Source organism: Maniola hyperantus, chromosome 1, assembly GCF_902806685.2.
Source record: "Maniola hyperantus chromosome 1, iAphHyp1.2, whole genome shotgun sequence".
Taxonomy (NCBI): Eukaryota; Metazoa; Arthropoda; class Insecta; order Lepidoptera; family Nymphalidae; genus Maniola; species Maniola hyperantus.
This window is the reverse complement of record NC_048536.1, coordinates 12560529-12585726: the sequence shown is the minus strand read 5'-3', so window position 1 is coordinate 12585726 and position 25198 is coordinate 12560529. Positions and strand designations below refer to the sequence as shown.

At 35.7% G+C, this 25198-nt stretch overlaps 1 protein-coding gene across 1 annotated transcript in view; it reads left to right on the top strand.

Annotated features, from left to right (window-relative positions):
• LOC117984021 (T-box transcription factor TBX20-like) overlaps positions 1-25198 on the top strand; it is a 114294-nt gene that overhangs the window by 68607 nt on the left and 20489 nt on the right. Inside the window, exon 4 of the mRNA XM_034970673.2 lies at positions 3119-3392. Coding sequence (XP_034826564.1) covers positions 3119-3392 — 274 coding nt within the window. The remainder of the gene's footprint in view (positions 1-3118; positions 3393-25198) is intronic.

Here is a 25198-nt window from a genome sequence, read left to right as displayed (position 1 = left end):
GATAGTTTTACAATGATATTTAAAAAGGAAGTCATAAAAATTAATGACACAGATAAGTATAGACAGTAGGTGTTTGCTAATTTTTAAATTGGCTCCTCATCTTTGAAAAAAATATTGCCTTATAGGTATGTCGATGAATACGTGGCATTGGCATTGGCATTAAAAAAACAGTTAAGTGCGCACGCGCACACGAACGGTTCCGTACCATCGTACAAGAAATAACACATTTTAATATTTTAAATTTTCATAGCGGCCTTTTTGAAATTTTTATTATTTGCTGTTATGGCGGCAGTACGTGACAGGTCGAGGTGGCATTTGGCAATCGGAGAGGAGTCCCCCCCACCTCATACTCCGATTGCTATCTCGATCTGTCGCGGACTAAACATGATACAGTGAAAATTTCAACTCTATCAACTCTCTACGTATTACGGTACACGAGATACAATCCGCTAACAAACAGACAGACGGTCCCTTTGGTACCTTTTGGGTACGGAACCCTAGAAGCAATAATTGCCCTCAACAGAGCCGTATTAAGATGCTAAGTAATGACGTACATTTTACGCTACTTGCGGACTGCAATAAGATTAATGTGGTCAGCCGTGCCTTCCGACCTTTACCAACGAGCGAATAAATATTAAATGCATTGACTATATCAATTCTAGTAGTAATATTTGTTATTGTAATTGTTGTTAATTTTTCTTTTTATATTGTATCTATATCCTTGCTTATGTGTGTGTCATAGTGTTTTTATAATGGGATTTTTAATGTAGTTGGTTGTATTGATGTCGGTTTTAGAATAGGTATTATGTTGAAATACTAGTTTCAACTTTCAAGTAAGAAGAAATATAACGCACCTATCAAGTTTTTACTCTATTAATTGAAATTAGAATTATTGTCCGTTCCAAAAGTAAATAGAGCACTGACGAATTGATAAATGAACTTTCGAAAATCGACTTTCACTTGTAAAGCATGCCCAGATGTCCTAAGAATGTAACAAAGCATTCAGTTCTGAGTTTTACAATGCAAGTCGGACAGTTACCGATGATGGATATGGCTCGTTACATGATCTCTCTGGGTGGCGAGCCGTCGCGACATCGCGACAGCGCTTAACGACGCACTCATAAACGCGTGACACCGACTCCCTGTCCTCGACGAGAGATCCCGCGCCAGTCGCCACAGATACTGAATAAACACAACGAAACACACCTTAGACCTTAATACGATTTATTTATGACCAGTGCTTAATTCAAGCGAGGCCCTCGCACTCAGCGCTTTATCGCACTAGCGCTCTGACTCCGGGAATTTTATAGGTATCTTGCATTTATTATACTTATTGGGAGGTTGACACCGCACCCGTGTTTTATGGGCGCTAATAATTCTTTCTTTCACTCCCGCATTTTATATAACACGCCGTTGGAATTCCGTCGTAAACCCGAACGATATCATCGGATCGATCGTTTAAACTGTATGAGCTAATAGAAACGAGTCTAGCGCGACCGAACGTCAGATCGCGTTAGGGACGAACAAATTGTCGGATGTTATCTTATCTATGACTACTTGTTTAGCCTTCGAAATTATAAAAGCGCCGTTTAAACTCTATGAAAAAAAATGTATTAAGAAAGGTTACGTTATAAATAAGTAGCGGCGAGATGTTATCGCCGCCGGCCGGCAGGAAGCGCTTCGGCCCATTTAGGGGTGCATTAAAATCGAATACATCATATTTGTTTGATTTCCTAGTTCGCGTTTCACCCTGTAATTATACAAGTCACCGTCCGTGGCTAGATCTCTGGCAGTTTTTTGTTAATACACATTAATCATCATTTTTTATTGCGAGCATGTGTTTTGGTCTCGTAAAACACTTTCGGGGATTATAAGGTTTTTGTATCTTAATGTCTAATTTAGTTTTCGTTCGTCCTTTCGAGGTCATTAGCGTCGTGGGTTGGTTCCGTCATCAGATCCAGAAATTTATAGTTGAAGTCATCTGTTTTATATTACTTACTAAAATTTAAAAACTTTTTCAAGTTTTACACTCGTTTTATGATTTTATGACAACCATAAAAATATAATACACGTGCTTAAATATCGCAACTTTTGAATTTATTTGCACAGTAGTTTAACCTGATACTCTTGGCTTTTTGAAAAAAAAATAAAACTAACATACCTACCTACTTTACAGCGACTGAGATACACGATAATAAATTAGAAAGACATGCCGTTTCAAAAAAAAAACTTTCATGAAAATAGTATGGAAAATAGTAGGTATTCAAGTTTAGATTGCTTTTGCTAGACAATTTGTCAAAATATAAGATTAGTCATAAAATATTTATTAAAATAAGATTGATTGTCTAGATTTAAAGCCTTGTAAGTAAATGTAGGTAGGTAATTCTTAGACTCTTATAATTGGCATTCAGACTGCATTCAGCTTAAGTAGCTGATTTTATTTATGTCGACATTTGATGTTAGTACAGTCAAATCTTTTTGAAAAATGATTTTGTAAAGTTTCAAAGAATAATGATTTTGCCATCACATGACCAATGTGCGGCGTGCTCTAGCACTCTGGTCTGAAACACTGCATTCGCTGCTCTGTAATAGTTATGCCAAATAAATAATTAATAGCTTGGAAAGGTCAGATTTATAGGCAGTGCTTTAAATGAATTCATCATCGTCATGATCAACCCATCGCCGGTTCACTACAGAGCACGGGTCTCCTCTCAGAGTGAGCAGGGTTTTGGCCATAGTCTACCACGCTGGCCATGTGCGGATTGGTAGACTTTACACACCTTTGAGAACATTATGGAGAACTCTCAGGCGTGCAGGTTTCCTCACGATGTTTTCCTATTTAATTACTTTAAACGCACATAAATCTGAAAAGTTAGAGGTGCGTGCCCGGGATCGAACCCCCGACCTCGAACTAGAAGGCGGACGTCCTAACCACTAGGCTATCACAGCTTATATATTAAATAAATTACTGAGCCTTAATGTACAAATTTACCAACTCAAAGTAATATTTTGCTTGGGTATTTAGGTGTTCTCGTCTCACATAGTCATTTACGACAAAGTAGACTAACTATATCTGATGCAAGACTATTACCTTCACCATTTGATTGTTTGTCAACAGGCGCATGTTTCCAACGGTACGGGTGTCCTTCACGGGGTGTAGAACGGAGGCGCGGTACGCAGTACTCCTGGACGTGGTACCTGTAGACGGCAAGCGGTACCGCTACGCCTACCACCGGTCCTCGTGGCTCGTGGCAGGCAAAGCGGACCCCCCCGCACCCGCGCGCCTCTACCCGCACCCTGACTCCCCTTTCTCAGGTGACCAGCTACGGAAGCAGGTCGTCTCCTTCGAGAAAGTTAAGCTTACGAACAACGAGATGGATAAAAATGGACAGGTTCGTTTTTTATGACTATTATTATTAGTTGAATAGCGGCTCAGATTTTACCTAATACCTACTGTTCATCTGGAATTATGTACCTACCTACCTACCTTTCAAATGGTGAAAGAATTTTTCACATAATATCTTTTTAACCTAGAGTAGGTTAAAAAGATATTATGTGAAATCCACAATCTTGAATATCTTTTTTTGCAAATGTCGGATCGATGGGGACTTTCACATTTAGTTAATAATGGTTTTCCGAACATTCGTACAAATTTTCAGCTCTATGCGAATTAATGTAACCTTGAATGTCTAATTTGACTGGACTAATAGATTATTTTGAAATTAGGAACCTAACAAAATTATGGATTTCGATTTTAGCGACATGAAAGAAACAGTATCCTTGTATTCTTTTGAGACGTATTGTGGTGATATCTTCGAAATTAAATTTACTTACACTGATGACCCCAATTCAAAAGACATCCAAGATACGTTAAGTTATTTAAGCTATTTTTATACCTTTGTTTCATTATAGACAGGTATGATAGGTATGTTTGTGTCTAGGCTAGGGCGTTCCCACAACATTATTACAACGTGTCAGTGGCATCCAACTATTCATTCGAGTTATGTGGCCAGTTCGTATCCACTTCGACTCGCTTTTAATCATTTAACAAGGTGCCGATCATAGCTCTTTCTGTAATTAGTTAAGAGCCCGCTTCATCGAAGCAACAACTCGTTGGCGGGTGGAGCCTAAAATAGTGCTGTTTCCATAGATGACGAAAAAAACGGCATCTGTGCATGTCACCCTTTCCCTCTAACCGCACCTCACCCCGAGAGAGGTTGGGTGAATGAATTTTGCTTGAGATACAAGATTTTTTTGTCAAAAACGAAAAGGGAAAATTTCTTATCGACATTTGGGATTACGCCGATTATTGGCAAAAGAAAACATTTTTTTACAGAAACTAAAGACATTTGAAATGATTATGAAGTAAAAGGTGACAATATGAAGTTATTAATTTTCCAATTTTCTAGTTTCTTATACTTACTTATAGTATATTTACGGACGAAGTTGCTTCTAAAATTTTCCCTAAAATAAAGATTTTTTAAGGGTCTAGGTATAACTTATATACTTATATATTAAATAATAATAACTTTTGAAATAAATACAATTTAATATATCAATTGTTTAGGGCATAGATAATGGAGATAAATTGATATATTATAGCTTAGTTATAGATCTAGAGCAACAAAGAATAGAATACCTAATAGGCGTAATGCGTTTGTATGGAGAAGCGCGTAAGAAGAGCCACCTTAAGTGGCATCGTGCGTGTATTTGATACAAACAGTTAATGACAAAGTGTCAGCGCCTACCTCAATCAATGTGGACAGCAAGCTGCACATCCATTTTAAACTCTTCACTGAACTGCTGTTTGACCTAAATAAATACTAACATTTTCTACAACTTCGAGATAGAGTAGATCTGGAGAATCTGTTTGATTAAAAGATTTTCATTCTATTTTTTAATCACAATACAAAGTTACAAACAACAACGAATAATAATCGCAACTTTCCTTTCGCAACTTCTCTTTGACTTTTATGAAATCGGTATTAATCAGAAGTTGATCTCGACCTCCCCTTTTTACTTTTATCCAATTCAAAATATCCATTATTCAAATTATCTTTACGAGTTTTTTTAATGATCAAGGGTTTCTCAGTATATAATAAATCTAAAAGCAACACACAGAAATGGGTATTCTATTAAAATACTTATTCGTACTTACATTATTCGTTTTCTGTAGTCTATTTCTCCTAATTTCTGTAGGTGAGATTTCTACCACAGTCTAACCATCTGTTGATACTTTCTTCACAGTTTTTTTACCAAAATGTCTGCAATATAATAAAAAAGTTCACACTACATATTTTTTTATTTTAAACGGTGACACGTTCTCGGAGATAAGTTGCGGACTTCCTCGTGCGTGTGGCAATTTTATAGAATTACGAGTGAAATTGCCGATGCCGGCGACACCTCGGGCGGCGGGGACCCTGTAATGAGTGCGTTGTTGGCTACAAATTAGTTGCACATGTCGCCGGGCGACAGCCGGCTCACCGCTACTTGCTACTCGTACGTCGCAGGTGCCGGTGCGAAATGTCACGACTAGGAAACAGGACCAGAATAATTTGATCTCTCAACTATCGGTTTTGGCAAACAAACGCGAAGTAATTCCCCGCTACGCTGGTCATTGCTAACTTCTGAAGTTTTATGACAGTCGAGAATACGAATTTGTTTCATCTTATGACGGCTTGATTAGCTGATTTTACTGTACTGTGGTTTAATGTTATCCATCCGTAGGTATCTACATATTGATTGCAAGTTGTCGAGGTAAAATAATCAAAACCTAATTAAACATTGTAATTTTTTCGTGATAACTACCTATTGACCGAAAACATTTTAACATAAATAATATTATGCTAATTAGAGTCCAATGTTGTTTTTGAAATGATCCGATATTTATCATTCTAGGGTTTTAGCCAAGGAGGCCCTATTTATGGCTCAAATAAAAAAACTATAAAATTGTGTTTTGCTCTAGTAATACCTAAGTAGGTATAGATTACTTGTAATAAGAGGTACCTAATAAGATTGGCTTGGTATGTTCGCAAATCGCTAGTTTGTTGCTTAACAATAGATAAGTACCTACCTTTCAGCAAGGTTGCAGTACAAAGTCGAAAGGCAACGAAGTGTCTTAGATGTGTGATTTTATAATAGGTGTCTAAGATACCTACGTATTATATCAAAAAGCGGCGATAGCCTAGTGGTTAAAAGGTCGGCCTCCTATTCGGAGATTCTCGGGCACGTACCTCTTCGGAGTTATGTGCGTTTTAAGCTTTTCAAATCACTGACTTAAACGGTGAAGGAAAACATCGTAAGGAAACCTGCATGCCTGAGAGTTCTCCATAGGTAATGTTCTCATCTCAAAGGTGTGTGAAGTCTGCGAATCCTAACTTACTCAGCGTACTGAACAACGGCCAAACTCTTCACATTCTGAGAGGAGACCCGTGCTCAGAAAAAAGTCTAGTAGCTCTGGGACCTGCAGGGTAGGTAGATAGGTAGTTGACGGTAGCAACATGAAAGAAATATTTTTGGAATGTAACGGGGTTTCGTGTAATTTAATTATAGAAATGTACCTCGTGCTCACAATGTATGAGGGACGAGAGGGCAGCGAGTGGAACAGGCTGGGCGTGGCCGCGTGATGGATGGAGCGGCTCCGGCGAAAAACGCTCCTAGCTCTAATTGGCTTTCCCATAACGAAATTATCGCGCCATCGCTATGGTTTTTGGTTCAGGCTATATTTAATGAGATTGTTTTAACATCTTTGGAATTACCATTGGGCATTTGTTTGTTTTTATTATTCTACTATGATTGTAATTCCTCCAGTAGATGTGAAGATATCAAGATATGACGAATGATTATACGAAAATAATACAATAAAACTTAAATCTAGCCTCATCTAATTACTATACAAATTATACCCGCGTGGAATGGTGCCAAGAATATTTAAAGTAACTATAAATACTAAGACCTTTAAAATGTGCTGTAGATAAATAGACTACTAAACACACATCACTCCCGAAAAGTTAGAGGTGCATGCCCGGGATCGAACCCCAATTAGGAGGTCGACGTTTTAACCACTGTCACTGAGTTTTAAAACACACAAAAAAATTATAAAATTACAAACAGTTCACAAAGTCACTTAGTTATTTTACGTTCATAATAATCTGAAATCGCTTATGTCGTTACTCGTTACCACTCGTTACTATGATATAAAAGACCGCAGATTGGCCATAAATAGCTAACCCTGAACGTACACGGTACCCGTAGCACAAGATTTTACGTCTCACCAAACCAAACCAAATTCGAGAGTCGAAATACTTCCGCGTTACAGTAAACTGGATCTTAACTGCCTTGTTTTAAAGCTCAAGTATGTCTACACTTTTACAGCCAGCGCTCCAAGCGGAAACATTGCGAAATTAAAATCAGTGGCATTGAATATTTGACTTCAATTCAAGGTTGTTTAGGTCCATTTTACTGTAACGCGGAAGTATTTCGACTCTCGAATTTGGTTTGGTTTGGTGAGACGTAAAATCTTGTACTACGGGTACGGGTCAATCGTTTCTATACCTACTATACCCGTAAAATTACTTAACGATATAACACCACGCGACTTGCGTAGGTGCCTACTTGGTGAACAAAAAGGTTAAGGAGTAAATATTATTGTTGGGCTTCTATTTTCAGGGTTCCGTACCTCACAAGGAAAAAAGGAACCACTTTATACATCGATATAAATGACAAGATCAAGCGAACAAAATTTTTGACGGTTTAGAAACCAAATAAATCAGCGCCACCTCTTAGATACTGATGAACGACCCGTTTGAAATCCAGACGTCACTGAGGTTGCATTGGTGCTATAGCACCAATGAGTTGGTGCCATTTTGTTTGTTCAATAACCCTGTCCATACGAAGTAATATAAGTCAATGACTTTATAGGATCACTTTGTTGTCTGTCCGTCTGTTCGTCTATCCGTTTGTCCGTCTTAGCGATAAACCCGTAAAATTACTTAATGATATAACACCACGCGACTTGCGTCGGTAGGTACCTACTTGGTGAACAAAAAATGTTGGGCTTCCATTTTTTCCGCGTAAACTACACAAATTTCAACCCCCTATTTTACCCTCTTAGGGGTGAATTCTCAAAAATCCTTTCTTAGCGGATGTCTACATCATAATAGTCGCGTGCCAAAAGAGATGGTCACACAAAAAAAAGTTTATGCGTCACGATGAAACTTTTACCTTTGGATTGGTTTTCCTGTGTAAATTAATAATAAATAGTATTTTTGACCCTAGATTATTGCGTATTGAGTACCCTAACATCTCACTAAAAATACCTACCTGAAAGGTTGTATTAGTAAAAAGTGATTTTAAAACCCAGCTACTTCCTAGGTTTCTAATTAATTTTATTAGATTTATATATAGTTCTGTCTCTTGGTATTTTTCACTATACAACGACTCTGGGGCAATTTTGGGCCATCTCTTTTCAGCCCAATCCGTCCAGTAGTTTGAGCTATGCATCGATAGATCAGTAAGTCAGTTTTTCATTTTATATATTATATAGAGACAATGTGAAAAGGTAACTTGCAAACGCAAATTGCAAAGTTGCTACAAAAAATAATTATCAACGGTGTCATAATCTTGATTAATTTTTGAAAAAAAAAAATGTGGCAAAATAAGTAATAGGTAGTCGCCTACCGTTGAAGGGTTAACTGAAAGCCTATTCCGTGCTTTATAACGGGGTCATAGCGTTACAATCCATGAGAATGGTCGCACGAAAAGCGATGACGGCCTGCGATTGTAGGCTTTATAAATAGGGCTGTCGACTCTCCTGTAAATAATTACATCAAATACAAAACCTAACAGAAAAAGTGTCCGGTTCGAGTTTGTTTACAGCAGATCAAAAAAACAAGCGCAAACCTTAAAACTATTTTATTTAAATCTTATACTTACCATTGTTTAAAAAGCGCAAATGAACAAAATAAAACTTCGTGCCTACTTAGTTTTTTTTGTCTTACATTATACTAACAAGAGTCATGTTGTATTGTAAATATAAGGGTTCCGTTTTTCCTTTTGAGGTACGTAACCCTAAAAAATTACCTTATATTCGTGGGGATATTTTCATAGATACTTTTTGACGTCCATCAGCTAGCTCATTTTGTGTAATTTTTATCTATTTATATCTCAGCTTACATTATTTTCTCTTGTTTTAAAGTTTTGTAATTATCGTATTTATGTTTGGAACGAATAATCTCTATAAATAAAAATGAATCGCTGAATGTGTTGCTGATCGCAAATCTCGGGAACAGCTGAACCGATTTCGCTAACTCTTTTTTCGTAATATTCCTTGAAGTATGGGGATGGTTCTTACGGAGAAAAATTTAAAGTATTAAAAAAATTAAAGAATCGACTGTTAGGCGGTACGAAGTTCGAAAGGTCAGCTAGTATCTAATAATTATTTAATATAAATGATTACTATTTATGGCCTGTAGTAAAAATGATATAACGTGATTGATAGGTACCTATAGGCCCTCAAAAAGAACAACAGTGTTTCCAGTAAGAATTTTAAAAGGCGGCAACCCTACGTCTGCAACTATTAATGATACGAGTGGGTACTTAGACTGTCGTGAACATTTTATAGTGTTATCCATCCAAAGGTTTTAGGTTTTGGGAAAGATTAAAATATGCCTTCATACGTAATAAAGAATTTTAAGCTTATTTCATGGTTTAACAACATATTGTATTGTATAAAACGCTGAATTGATTATTTAGGCGATTTTTCGATATTTCGACCCAGTTGACGAGTGACCCAGTGCACGAGTCGTGGTCACGATGGAACTGCAGTGCTGCGAGAGGTGAAGTTCGAGCTGTCATGGGCAGTTATCCACCATTGGGCAATAGTAGGTATATCGGCAGTTAAAAAGAAACCTGCCTGAGAGTTCTCAATAATATTCTCAAAGTCAGCCAATCTAAACTTGGCTAGCGTGGTAAACTATGGCCTAAATCCTTCTTATTTTGAGAGGAGACCCGTTCTCAGTTGTGGGCCGGCGATGGGTTGGATTAGAATGATGATGAACCTAAATCCAAGGGGGCGAAAAAGTGCAGTTTATATTATACTAGCTTATGCTCGCGACTTCGTCCGCGTGGACTACACAAATTTCAAACCCCTGTTTCACCCCCTTAGGGGTTGAATTTTCAAAAATCCTTTCTTAGCGGATGCTAACGTCATAATAGCTATCTGCATGCCAAATTTCAGCCCAATCCGTCCAGTATAGTTGGAGTTGTGCGTTGATAGATCATTCAGTCAGTCAGTCAGTCACCTTTTCCTGTTATATATTTAGACTCATTTATTGCCAAGAATATGGATACGTACTTAGGTATAGGTATATAGTTACCTATCCCGAAATTAGAATTTTGAAAGTAAAAACGTATAATTGAAGCAGCAGCGGTCTGTAGGTAGGTAACCTACGCATATAAGTTTAATTAATGAAAATATGGAAATTGCTGGCTCACTGCGATACTAATGACGAGCTGCGATGATTTATTATACTAGCTTTGACCGTTTATTAAAATAATGAGAATTGTTAAAACCGCATAACGATCTAAGGCCAATGTTGTAATTATAACAATTTTTGGGATTTGGCTTCGCTAATGATGACGCTATATATTTTCTTGTTAACCTAATAGATATAAAACTGTGGAGTAAAGGTTCCCTAGAAATAAAAACCGGCCAAGTGCGAGTCACACTCGCGCACTGAGGGTTCCGTATTACAATCGTATTTTATCGACATTTTGCATGATAAATCAAAAACTATTATACCTATAAATAAATAAAAATCTGTTTTAGAATGTACAAGTGAAGCCCTTTCATCCCCACTTGATATAGTTATCTTACTTCGAAAATTGAAAATACTAATTATTAGTTTATGACCACAATTTAATTTTTTTTTGTGATGTGACCACAAATTTACGGTTTTCAGATATTTCCCCTAAAGCCAGCTATAAGACCCACCTACCTGCCAAATTTCATGATTCTAGGACAACGGGCAGTACCTACCCTGTAGGTTTCTTGACAGACAGACGGACAGACAGACAGACAACAAAGTGATCCTATAAGGGTTCCGTTTTCCTTTTGAGGTACGGAACCCTAATAACAGAAATAGTTAGGACTAAGGATCCCTAATTATCGTGGGCCAAATCTGTCACGGATAGGTAGGACTAGGTACCACCTGTATTTTATACCACCATACATATAGGTACAATAGCTTACACTAGGCATGGAAGGATATTGAATATCTTACAATTAAAACTATTTATGGAACAACGTAACCAATGAGAATATTAATTAAAATCCAAGAAATTTTTAATGTAAAAATTTAACTTAGGTATACCTTCCTACCAAACTCCACGCTTATTTTTCTCCGTAAATTAAAAAAAACTTTGTTCAGACGAAAAATATGACGCATAGAGACCAATATCACGGGCATTTACTAGTCCAAAAAGAATTTCCATTGTTCCGTTCTTTATAGAACAGTCCATTAGTTAAGGCCAGCCATTAACCATTTCCACAAGCTCGCTAACGAGAGAGCTTTTGGCTAATCGCCAACATCGATGCTCATCTCGGCTACAACGCAAAATATTTAATCAACAACGTTTCAGCCTGTATTATAGCATCTCTATACTACAGTAAGTACTTACCATCTCAACTAACCCACTATTAAGCATGCGTCTCCTTCGGAAATGAGAATGGTTTAGACCATAGTCCACCACGATGGCCAAGTGCGAATTGGCTGGCACACACTTTGGGAACATTGTGGAGATCTCTATTGTTGCAGATTTCCAGGTTATTTAATAGGCCGAATTATTGGAGGATTTTCTTATGTTTTAGGGCGGTTTCAGACTAGCATATTTTTTTGCGCGTACACGGTCGTTTCAGCATACGCGCTTACACGCGCGCTACATACGCGCTTCAAAAAACCGGACGCGCGTATACGGGCATATTTCGTCGTGTTCGCTCGAACCGGTGGTGTTGCGGGAAGGTGTCTCTCGCGGCTCACGCTTATACGAGCTTAGAAGCGCGTCAACGCTCTCGTACGAGTTGAGCGTGTGCCAAAAGGCGCGCCTATACGCGCCTACATGCGCCTCCAAAAACGAGCTTATACGCGCGTATAATACGCTAGTCTGAAACCGCCCTTAAGATTTGTTTTGAAATGACCAAGATGTCAAAATATTGCAATCTTGCTAAAGTGAACGGTTTTGTTCTGGTTTTACCAAAGTTTGAATTATAGTAAATACGCAACAAGTTGAGATGGCAATCAAGGAAGGAACTCCCCGCACACCCGCACAGCCCCCGCGCTAACCCGGTGCGGGTGAGCGTGGGTGACGTGTCCCCCCGCCTCATACCGTCGCGTACTATAGTTACATTAGATATAGTTACGCTACACGAACACTAGATATATTATAGAATGGGTACCTAAACTTTCAAGTAATTTTAATATGTTCCTACTACGCTTGTAACTTGGATCCTCAGTGATGTGAACCTACAAGCGAAGCAAGCCAATAAAAATCAATAAAACACTCAACACGCCCGACTCCGGTGAAGAGCAACGACTTACATCAATTTTAAACCTCCGCATTTATAATTACACCCGATATTTTCACGTCGTTAAGAATAAAAACAAACAGGTAATTTGGATAGTGTTAATAATAAAAATAAATAAATAATTTCGAAGAGAACCAGTCGGTCTCCCGCGGCGCGGTTTCCTTGCCCCGTACTCATTAGAGCACAGCAGCTATGGGCTGACATTCACATCATTACGATCAACGACACAGATAATTATCATAATTTATGGATATCGTGTATTATTTGGCTTATCAAAACGTTTTTGTTTCAATAATGTTCACGTACTGACAGGCAAAACAAAAACTTTGCTTACCTATTTACGATCATCCGTTCCTATCCATTTCTATAATAGAAATACTGAAGTCAGAGATTAATCAAACATATAGAACTTATTATTATAAAAATATTGCCTAATACATTTCTTATTGGTCTAAACCCTTATAGGATCACTTTGTTGTCTGTCTATCTGTCTGTCTGTCTGTCTGTCTGTCGGTCTGTCAAGAAACCTACAGGGTACTTACTACCAGTTGACCTAGAATCATGAAATTTGGCAGGTAGGTAGATCATAGCAGACATTCGGGGAAAAATCTAAAAACCGCGAATTTGTGGTTAGTATATCACACAAAAAAAAATTGTGGTCATGAACTGAAAATTAGTATTTCCAATTTTCGAAGTAAGATACTATGTCAAGTGGGGTATTATATGAAAGGGCTTCACCTGTGCATTCTAAAACAGATTTTTATTTATTTTTATGCATCATAGTTTTTGAATTATCGTGCAAAATGTCGAAAAAATACGACTGTAGTTCGGAACCCTCATTGCGCGAGTCTGACTCGCACTTGGCAGGTTTTTTTGAAATAGGTGGCATCTACATAGTGGAAAATATGTTACGTTAATATTTAAACGTACTCATATCATAATTAAGGATTAGCGATTTCTAAAATAATATGTGTTATGATATATATGATATTAATCATAATAATTGCCTCTGCAGGTGCAAGGAGCATGTACCTACAAACCAACATTCAATTTGGAAAAGTTGTAATTAAATAAATCAAAATTGAGTAGTATGAGTGTAAGTCTCTTCATTAATTTACATAATATTTCGGCTTCGAGGTAACTCATAACTCCTCATTATTACATCGAAGAAAGTGATTTAGGATAGATAACCGAGTCAACCTTGAATTTGGTTATTAAACTAACCTCTTTATTTTATTTATGTTAATGGGAAGATGTTTTAGGTCCCGTCGTAACTAAACTTTCAATTTCATAAAAATACTGGATAACTTTTAAAATGCTTTTACGGCCCAAGTTAGTAATAACCAATCCTATCTGTCGATAAGTTACTTAGCAACATTGTTATTTGTTAAAAATTGTATGGTCTTCTTTGACGAAATAACGACATTGTTAAGTTTACATTGACAGATTACAGATAGATTGAATATTAATTTTGGCCGTTAATCGATCGATGCTGCTTTAAAGGTTCTGTTGGTATGAATGGAGGTCAAGTCTATCTGATGATAATGAATCTATACTGGTTCGGTAACTAGAATCAACTGTTAAAAAATTGGCAAGCCAATCTGCAAATAATAATAATCTACCTACCTGATACAATCCAGGGCTGAGGTCTATAGTATGAGCGTACTTTGTCTTTTGCTTAGACCTTACAGAGTTGAAATGGGACAGTTATGTCTTTGACATAAATCTGTCGTAGTATTTCTGTTATCTAACAGAAATATTTCTACTCGGTGGTCTTAGTAAATCTGCCTACGTTCAAGATCCTAGCCAAGAAGTCTGCTCCAGTCAATATGGGACGTTGGATATCCAGTAGATGGGTGAGTAAACAATAAAATCGCACTAGGTCTTTCCAGGATACAATCTTCAAAATAATCATAGAAGGCAAACTATTACGATTTATGAGGGACTCTTTTATATTCTACAGAGACCCTAATAACCAACCACAACTTATTAAGTTACTCAAATACGATTAAAGGCGGTTAGTTTAACTTTGTGGGAAGAGACGGCATGAATTATTTTTATGTCATAATAAGAGCAATTGTATGAGGAGGGTAGCCAACGGAAGCGACCGGTGCGTTTGGATTAGGGTATCAATAACAATTGAAAAATAATTTAGGACAAAGTTCCAGTATCTGCTATAATGTCTTCATTCCTTTGATGATTAACAATTGTAGTCTAAAATTATTGCGATTTTTCTATATACCTACTATATCTATATATATATATATATATATATATATATATATATAAAAGAAAAAGCTGACTGACTGACTGACTGATCTATCAACGCACAGCTCAAGCTACAGGATGGATCGGGCTGAAATTTGGCATGCAGCAGATAGCTATTAAGAATTATGACGTAGACATCCGCCAAGAAAGCATTTTTGAAAATTCAATCCCTATAGGGATGAAACAAGGGTTTGAAATGTGTGTAGTCCACGCGGACGAAGTCGCGGGAATACGCTTGACGCTTACGCATAGATTGAATATTGATGGTGAACCTAACTCTTTTATGAGTCAAAATCTATAAAACATTCGATAATGCAATATATTAATAAGCCCATTAAATTTCAAAGGCTTAAGCATTTCGCTACCTACTTTATCATTAGCGTGCGGAGCAAGAAACCGTTGTAAGAACCAGATGGCGTGTAATAACAGAGAGCGGGTTCGTATCCGAGTAAACATGCCAATTTGCAATCATTCTTTTTATGCCAATACTGTAATGGTTAAACTTTACGAAGTAAAATACATACTTTGAGTGATGCCATAGAAGCACGTTATACAAACCAACACCGACGAAAATGTATTAGTTATAAAAAACCAATAGTATCCTTATAATACGAACTGTACAAAATGACTCCTCACGTGCGCTCTACGGGTCAACTGTCATGTCAAAAGTACGGTTCACTACGTAGTAGTACATGCAAGTTCTTTGGGTTCACCTTTAAAATAAGGCTAAAATCGTACTTTTGACGAAATTTGACACAAAAAGTTAAAATAGCGCGAGTGGAGTTAAGTTTGACGCGTTATAGATACTGGTGTTAATTTTTAACTAGGTAATGCCCGTGACATCGTACGCGTGGATTTAGGATTTTAAAAATCCCGTGAAAACTCTTTGATATTTCGGGATAAAAAGTAGCCTATGTCACTCTCTTAAGTCTTTAACTATACTCATGCAAAAAAATCACGTCAATCACCAACAGACCAACTTACCAACAAACAAACACACTTTCGCATTTATAATATGGGTAGTGATTACACATTGACAAGAAATCCAACTAGACTCTGTTTAAATAATTTCTGGTATTTATTATTCTATCTGTCAAAGAATTTACACGATTTTTTGCGGTGCGATGGAAATTGAACAAAATAATTAATGAGATTCGTCACATACGACGACCTGTCTCTAAACTCTCAGTTATAAACAGCAACAGTATCTACCATCATTAATAATATAATAATAGTCAAAATCTATTCATTTGAACCATTTCGACAAGCAATATATTATGTAAAGTAGCATATATGGTAGCTAGTAGCTACATTAAAAAATCTGGTTGGTACTTTACTTGGCCAGTTATAGTAGGTACCTACTTAAATTAACTTGCTTTAAGAATACACTTTTAGATCTCGTAAAACTGCATACTTCTTTAGTTATGATTTAGCATCACGACGAACAAGCCTGGTCTAAACTAGACAACTTACAGTAAAATATTTAACATTTCCTTCAAAGTTACATTGTTGTGGTGAAATTATACTGTAACATGACTGTAACATATTTAAGCGGCTTCCTCTGACTCTCTAAAAAGACTATCCTGTTTTAGTATCTTTTTAATAGAACTTCTCCATATCTATTACTGCGACTTAGTATTAAATAACAACTTTTAGTTTCTTGTTGCAATTTCTGGGAAGATGACGGATTTTTATGATGCACTTAGTTTTTACCATACACTCGTCCTGACTAACTGACTGATCTGGATCGCAAAGGCCAAATCGCTGGGGTTACAAACTTGAAATTTCAGTAGGTAACTTTTACGACGTAAGTGCCCTAAGGAGGTTAAAAAAGGGGATGTAGGTTTGTCTGAAAGTGCGTCATTTTCAAATTACATAATATATTATGTATGAAAATTGGTATTTTGGCTTTTGGTTGAATATTAAGAAATACGTGTCTCAGGACTTTTTATAATTTCTACCCCTAAATGGTTAAAAATTATAGGTGAAGGTTTGTACGAAAGTCCGTCATTTCACGTTATATCTAGCAAAAAAATACCTACGTTATTCCAAGCTATTTATCTATTCTTTTTTTGGAAATTCCTCCTCCTTACCGATTTTCAAAAATTTCACTCACACTTCTTTATCAATTTAATCAAGTTTGCATGTTGTATAAATCTATGAGGTTGGTACCAACTTACCTCGTCACTTTAATAAAGAGTAGTAGGTATTTTTATACCGATTAAATATAGTCAACCGAGATAAATGATAATACCACATAAGAACCTTATATTAACAGCAAATAACTAAGTACATATGAATACTTATTTTAGTATTTACATTTTATTCGTTAACCTGCCGCAATTATTTGTTTTGCAAGATCCTGATTATTTATGACCCAGTTGTCACCATTGTTGTAGGTGCGAACATAAAAATGCAATTTTATTCGAACTCGAAGGAACTATTGTGTTGAATCTTGTTAAATTACTTAGCAACTGAAGGTTGAAAGACCAATCTATCATTCTAGCAGCCAGTAAAGCAGTTACTAAGCAAACACATCCGGGTTAAAATTGCCAACCTATTCTTTAATTAGGTATGTTTACGTTAAGTCTAAGACATAAATTAGTAGTGCATCATAATAAAATTATTATGGCACAACTTTAAAAAAAAATAGTAGATTATTAACCAAGGGGATAAAGCAGTGTCTTCTGTCGCGGGTGACGATTTAAATCGCGAGTGTAGCGAGGGATTTAAATTCACCCAAGACTAAGACAGCTTTATCACCGAGGTAAATACCTACTCTACTTTTCGTACCATTTGCGAAAAAATTAACACAATAATCATATGAGATAAGCATTTATTAAACGTATTTTTAGAACATTAACTTAATTAAATAAAAATAAACTTAACGTTTATGTATTTGAAGAAAACAAAAACGCGGCAAATTCCTAGACTAATATTTTTTTGTCGGAAAAGCAAAGGCATCAAGCTCATACGGCCTCGTCGGTTTTCGTAATTTTATTTAATAATCGTAACTGCATAATAAATGCGTATTCCTTTTTTAAAAAGATGTATAATGCTTTATATACAAACTCAATGGTGTAAACACAGATGTAGTCTGTCTGTCTGGTGGGAGGCCTTGGCCGTGGCTAGTTACCACCCTACCGGCAAAGCCGTGCCGCCAAGCAATTTAGCGTTCCGGTATGATGCCGTGTATAAACCAAAGGTGTATGGGTTTAATAAAATCTGCCATACTCCTTCCAGGTTAGCCCGCTCCCACCTTAGACTGCATCGTCACTTACCATTAGGTGAGATTGCAGTCATGGGCTATCTTGTACCTAAATAAATAAATAAAAAGAAATAAAAAGTTCAGTATAAATTTCGGTACCTAAGTATTCCAAATTTAAATCACATTCTCTCCCTAGGGGATGAATGAAATTCAGTACAATTTTCTTTCCCTGTTTTTAACAGATTAAAAATGACTACTGTTATGTACGCTTTTTGTGGCATTGAATGTCACTTTTTTGAGCAAGTGGTACGAAAACGCTTTTTTATTTCTCCTGTGTCATTTGTCGGGACGCAATCAAAGACTATCTCTCGGTTAAACGGATGGGCTGTGAAAAGCTAGCAGACAGACAGATAGGCACACAGACATTTGTAGTTATAATATCAAGTATAGATTAACCTGCAATTAATTATTTGCCGTCAAACATTATTAAGAACCGAATATGTAATAATTCATAGACGCAACTCCCGTTCCGATACTGAACGGAATGCGGTCTAATGGTTGAACTGAGCACAGAGGCAGTTGCATGTATTGTATGCAAATACATTCGTTTTAACCGTGGAGAAGTGAGCTCATTTAGCAGAGTTATGAGCCTTGACTGTCGTTATGACGCGATGCCAATGATAGGAGGCTGGGTATTAATCAAACGATGTAATGATACCTTCGGATGCTGGTCGCGAGGACTGGCCACGCGGGGGGCGGCCGGAGCGACAACGCATTTCTCACTTCAATTTGTGACTGTTATTTTATTTTTCTTGAATCCCCTTGGTTTATGTCAATCAGTGTTTTTAAAGGTTTGAGGTAAACTCCGTTTTATTTAACTAAATAGTTAGGTAGGTAGGTATACCTAGTTACTTTGTTAGCGACTAACTTTTAATTAAATAAGTACCTAGATTACTGCAGACTACTAGGTACCTAAGTACCTACATACCTCTATAAAATAATTTTTTTTAGGCAAGTACAGTGGTCCCAAAGAAGTGACGGACGCGACGGTTGGACATCAGACACCTATTAAGTACTAAGGTCCCATTTTTCACTCTTTTGGGTACCTACGGACATTTAGGACATTTTGCCATTTCGGATTCCGTTCTCCCCGCCAGCTACAATACTGGGACCTTCAAAAGATGAGTGCATAATTTTATAATGCATCTTCTAAGCAGGGGTGGAGCACCTTTGGCTGGATCATCACTTACTATTTAGTGCGATTCAGTTAAGCGCATAAGTACCTATATGTAAATATTACAATCAAAGAAACTAATCCTAATAAAAACAAATATTGTAAAAACAATAAAAGCTTTACTATAGTCGTATCAAAAACGATGTAAAGTGTAAACCCAACACTACGATGATCCGACCGTGTTAGTAAGCAATTATTATTTAATACATTATAACTTTTTTCATTCCGAGATGACGTTTATCGTGGATCCCTGCGTGACGCGGTCAAAGCGAGAGTCTCTAGTAGGGTTGCCATACTTTCCATATTTATTAAATTATACAGGACTGTCACCAATTTGACCATCATGTCCGTGCCTTACGTGTCCCGTTTTTTCCTGATTTCGCCGTCGTACGGAAATGGGCCTAGAACGGGCGGCCGACTGCCCAAGGTATGGACGAACGAAACTGGTTGTCAGTAGAAACCATTGAATCCATATTGGCTACTCATTTTAAAATGATATGTCGCTACTAGATAGATACTATGATTATATAGGTATTAAAAAGAAAATGAGATATTTACAACAGTAAAGTTGACCTCAAAATATAATTGGGCGAGGAAATTTAAGTTATAAATAATAGTGAGATAGTGTTCTTTATTTTTTTATATCATTGACAGTAAAGTAGTATTATAAATAAAATAAATAAAATAAAATAAGAGAGTAATTTGTACAATGGGCGGCCTTGTCGCTAAAACAGCGATCTCTTCCAGGCAATCTTAGGATGAAGGATACAATGACTAGAGTCAGCAGAAAGGATAGACTAAATAAATCAACCAGAAGTTGTACACAAAAAATACAAATGTATTAAATAAAATTTTGAGAAAATTGTTGAAACTTTTTTTTTTTTTTTGTTTTACTTATTTAAGTACATGAATGCCTTGGTGTAGTAAAGTAGTTAAAACACTCAGTTTCAACTCGCCTAGAACCAATGCAGGAAAAACATCCTGCATTGGTTCTTGGAAATTATGGCAGCACTAGTCTCTAGTCGAATGAAGATTTACCACTTTTCCACTTCACTGCCCGTGTCGTGTCACTTTTTACGATCAAACATTTTATTTGAATGTATTTTATTGCTACCCATCTTTTATGACAAATAGGTAGGTAGATAGGTACACACCTACGTACCTATTTGTGGTGTGTACCTACCTACCTATATTTTGTCATAAAAGATGAAAGACACACTTTTATGCAAATATAAATAAAAATGAAAAACTTGCAGAATTAATAGGAACCTAAGGTAGGTAGGTAGGTGGCCCCCGCCTCATTCCCCGATTGTCATCTCGACCTGTCGCTTACTATAGGTACACTATGAAGACGCACTTTTATCCAAATTCAAAAAAATTAAGAATTTGGAGAGTATGGAAACGTAGGTAGGTAACTAGGTAGGTATTTTAGAAATTAACTAAAATAGGATTGATATTAATTTGGTACCTAAAAACCTATCTACATAGGTAGGTACATAGGTAACAGTGTAACCTATCTAAGGATCAGATTTAATAATATTTCTTTTACGCATTGTCTGATACAGTTAATACTTATCTACCTATGTTGGTGTTTATGATAAGTTTCTTTTTTTATTGAAGTGTTTTTCATCGAGAAGATATTATGATTACGACCCCGTAAAATTATTATCAACGCGAGTGTCTACTTGACCGACTATATACCACTTTTTCACTTGACTGTCCCTGTCACTTTTTACGACTGAACATTTTATTTGAATTATATACTTTATTGCTAACCATCTTTTATGACAAATAATACACAGACGCATTATTCTCGTATTTAATTTGTAGAGAAGGCGAGGTGTACAGATAACTAATTCTTATTAAGGTCCTTGGATATTCAATTATTGATTCTTAAATCAATTTATCTATGAAATGGGTGGAACGACAAACTTGAAATGAATGTATGTATTTCTTTATTATATTCTCTAGGATTGTACCGAAGTAAAACCCAATCGATTTTAAACCCGATTTTAAACCCGATTTTAAAGACCCATGTTGGTCGAATAAGTAAAAGTAAAAGATACCTACTTTATTGTATATACAATAAAAAGATATGTAATGGATATGAGTATCTACAGCTACCTACAACAGGTGGCTATCGCTAAAGTTAAAACTAACGATCTCTTCCAGGCAACCTGTGGGCAGAGGAATTTTTAGAAGAGGGGGGGGGGGGAAGTGATTCTTCCTTTTAGTACCCAAAAAAATTAAAATCTAATAATTAAGTGGATTGAAATGGCAATGCTGATAAGTCTAAATCACACGACACACTTAATATGACTAGATTAAATAAATGACTTCCTTCATTAAATCACCAAATCGAGATCTAATATCCGGATCATCTACCTACCAGCAGCAAGGAAAGCATTCGCACTACTATACTATGATTAAGATGTCACCAATAACACTTTAATTTTTCATTAACTTTATAAATTACTTTAAGCTGAGTCAATTATAACTCTTGACGAAATATAATTGATTTCTTATCGATAACACATTACAGTCATTCGTCATATTCTTTTAACATCCAGTGTAATTCGGTATGCCGAGTTAGTCAATTATCTTTAACAGGATTTAAGATAAAGTCATATTCAATCAGCCCCCGCCGTTCAACTTTATCATTTTTGAATATAAGCTACCAGATTCAGTTGGAATGTTTCGTAATCCATACTAATATTACTATACTGTATGTCTGTTAGTTTTCCATGGACCATCCGTTATTGATAAAAATTATTTTAACCTGGGCGCGTTTGGAACCCTCGTAGCTTTAGTTTTAAGTACGTATTAATTAATTATCACCACTATATTATATCATCATACAAATTAACAATTTTGACCATCAGTAAGCGTAACATTTTACCTATTCTGAAAAAAATAATTTGAGTTTGAGTTTGATTTTGATTTTCTACAGAGATAGCTTTCATTCTGTATACAGCTATAGTCTTCTTTTATTCCGGAACTCCAAGAATTAGTTCCCGAGGAATTTTTAAAAAACCTAATTCCTCGCGGACGAAGTTGCGGGCGACGTTCATCTAGAAAATAATTAAGAGTGTTAAATAGCAATTAAAATCGCCAATCAAACTGAAATATATACCTTAATACAGTAGGTTTATAGTTTGCGGTTAATACAAATCACACGGTGTTAAAATGTGATAGGTTCCTAAATAGTGAAAAGTTTTGAAGAACTGTTTTTTTAAGATTCTCGTTATTATACCTACCTATACCTACTTGGGTTTCAATACAACCTCTACTTTTGTATCTGCCATCGTAGGGACAACTGTTATTTCTGAGCAATCAAAAACCGGTCGCATAATAAATTAAGTACCCTATACCTACATATTAAATTAATTTACCGACTATTTAATAAACATCAACGTAAACGACTTTATGAAATTATAATCCATAGAACCTATGAATTTGACACTGTGTCGTACAAACTAACTACAAAGTTGGTAGGGACCGACGCGGGTCGTTTTAGAATCTAATTGAATATTCATGATCTCCACGTTCGAAGTCAATATGACTTAGACCTCAACTCTATGTTTAAATATTTAATACATCTAAGCAAACAGAATAAACATAGGTAGTACATAAAGTATTGTACAGATAGGTATTATCAGATATTTTAAGTAAATAAAGAACTAGGCCTTATAAACATACAAATAATATTATAATCCCACCTGTGTACCTATCTACACCTAAACACATTGTAATGTATGAAACTGTCAGAAACGGTTGGAATTTTCGGCCGAAATTAATAATCGATCCATCTGTATCTGTCGATAAGTGTAGTTTATAATAGTTGTAGTAAGTGTAGTTTATAATAAAATTACAATGTTGCTAAGTAATTTATGTACAGATTACAGATAGATCGATTATGAATTTCGGCAAGCAAACAGGTATGATGATTTTCATGCTACCAATTTTTAATATTAATCGAGTAGTATACCTACTAAAAACTATAAATATTTGAAGCATTTTTGTTATTGGTAGAGTCTATCAATATTTCTATTCAAAACCATAGACGAAATCTTTATTAAGCAATCATCATGAAGGCGTGTTTATAGTAACGCATTATGTGTGGAAGATGTTATTATCGAACGGTTGTTTATTTTAAATTAATAGATAATGTTTATTAAGTAGACAGATTTATCATAATGTGTCATAATACAACATGAATATTTATAAGTTAAACTGTATTTTATGAGATTTGTGTTTTTTCATTTTTATAAACGATAAATTATTTTTTAGTTTATTTTTTATGCGATTTTGAAGCCTGCTTTATTTCTTACTAGCTGATGCCCGCGACTTCGTCCGCGTGGATTTACGTTTTTCAAAATCCCGCGGGAACTCTTTTATTTTCCGGGATAAAAAGTAGCCTATGTGTTAATCCAGGGTATAATCTATCTCCATTCCAAATTTTAGCCAAATCCGTCTAGTAGTTTTTGCGTGAAGGAGTAACAAACATACACACAGACACACATACAAACTTTCACCTTTATAATATTAGTGTGATTTGCTATTACGAAGAAGATTTTTTTGCGATACTTTGCGAGTACAAGATTTAAAGTTTGATTAAATTGGCTTGGCTTGCTAAAATGTTTTTTTAAATTATAGAGAGAAGGGGTAGGTTAGGTTTGGTTAGGTACATAAGATTTGCAATAAAAGTATTTCATAGTTACTCAGAAACCGTTTTAGCTCTCAAACATAAATGGTAGCCATAGTTAAAAGACTCATTTTACAAGTAAAGTAGTATTGAAAACAAGGCAGATAAACGAAAGTAAGCCATATATTATTTCAGACTGACATTACTTTCTCCCCTAGCTTATACTTTTACGAACAGAAATTATCTCATAAATAATTTTCTTCTAAAGGTAATGTTGACTCGAGAGTCACAGAGAAAACAATGGAGTTGGCATTCAATAATTTTATATTTAAATTTATTACGCTGTTAGACGGCAGTATTTATTGAGAATTATTTAAACACTGCCTGGAACCTCCATAAAAGAATACTGTACGCTACTGGAACTTTAACTCATTATGTACGTAAGTACCTCCATTGCATCTAGAAAATGATACTTATTGTCCGCGCAGCTTATTATGCTTTATTTTGAAAGATTTTACTTAAAATTAGAATTTATTACAGCATATTGGTCGCATTGCACCAATTTTATATGGCAATTAGATTGCATAATTCCAGTATCATTGATATTATAGGGGTTGTAAAACACTTGAATAATTTGATACAACCGTTTATTACCAAGAAGCAGATGCCTGCAACTTTGTTCGTGCAGTTTAATTAATTCTAAGCATTAAGCTACTTGATATGACAAGAAAACGATAGAGTTGTATTGTTAATATTTAAATTGATGACACACTTGGGTTCTACACTGCATTATTTTAATCATTAAATAAATGAATGAATAGCAGATGTTTGCAATTTGTCTGCATGAATGAATGTTGTAAATCCTAAATAATGTTTAAGATGTTATAAAAATTTAACGTGCAAAGGGTCTATAACTTCAAACTAGTAGGTATTGACTTAAAAATTATCTAGGTATCACTTTCGATGTAGGTAGTGGCCTCAGTTTTTTATGTTCTTTATTTTATAACACAGTTCATATTATTTCCACCTTGACATTAGACATCTATAAAATTGGCTAAACCATAAAATAGGTATTATGGGAGTAGGTTCATATAACGCAAGTTAACTACTTAATTATGTCCGTTAATGAAATATTGCTATAATTTAAATATTGAAATTTACAAGCTCTGTTTTAATAACCCGGATAAGAAATCTAGTGGTTCTCCAAAACAGCGTTATTGTAATATATCTTGTCTTATTTGTTATAATTATTTTTAAAAT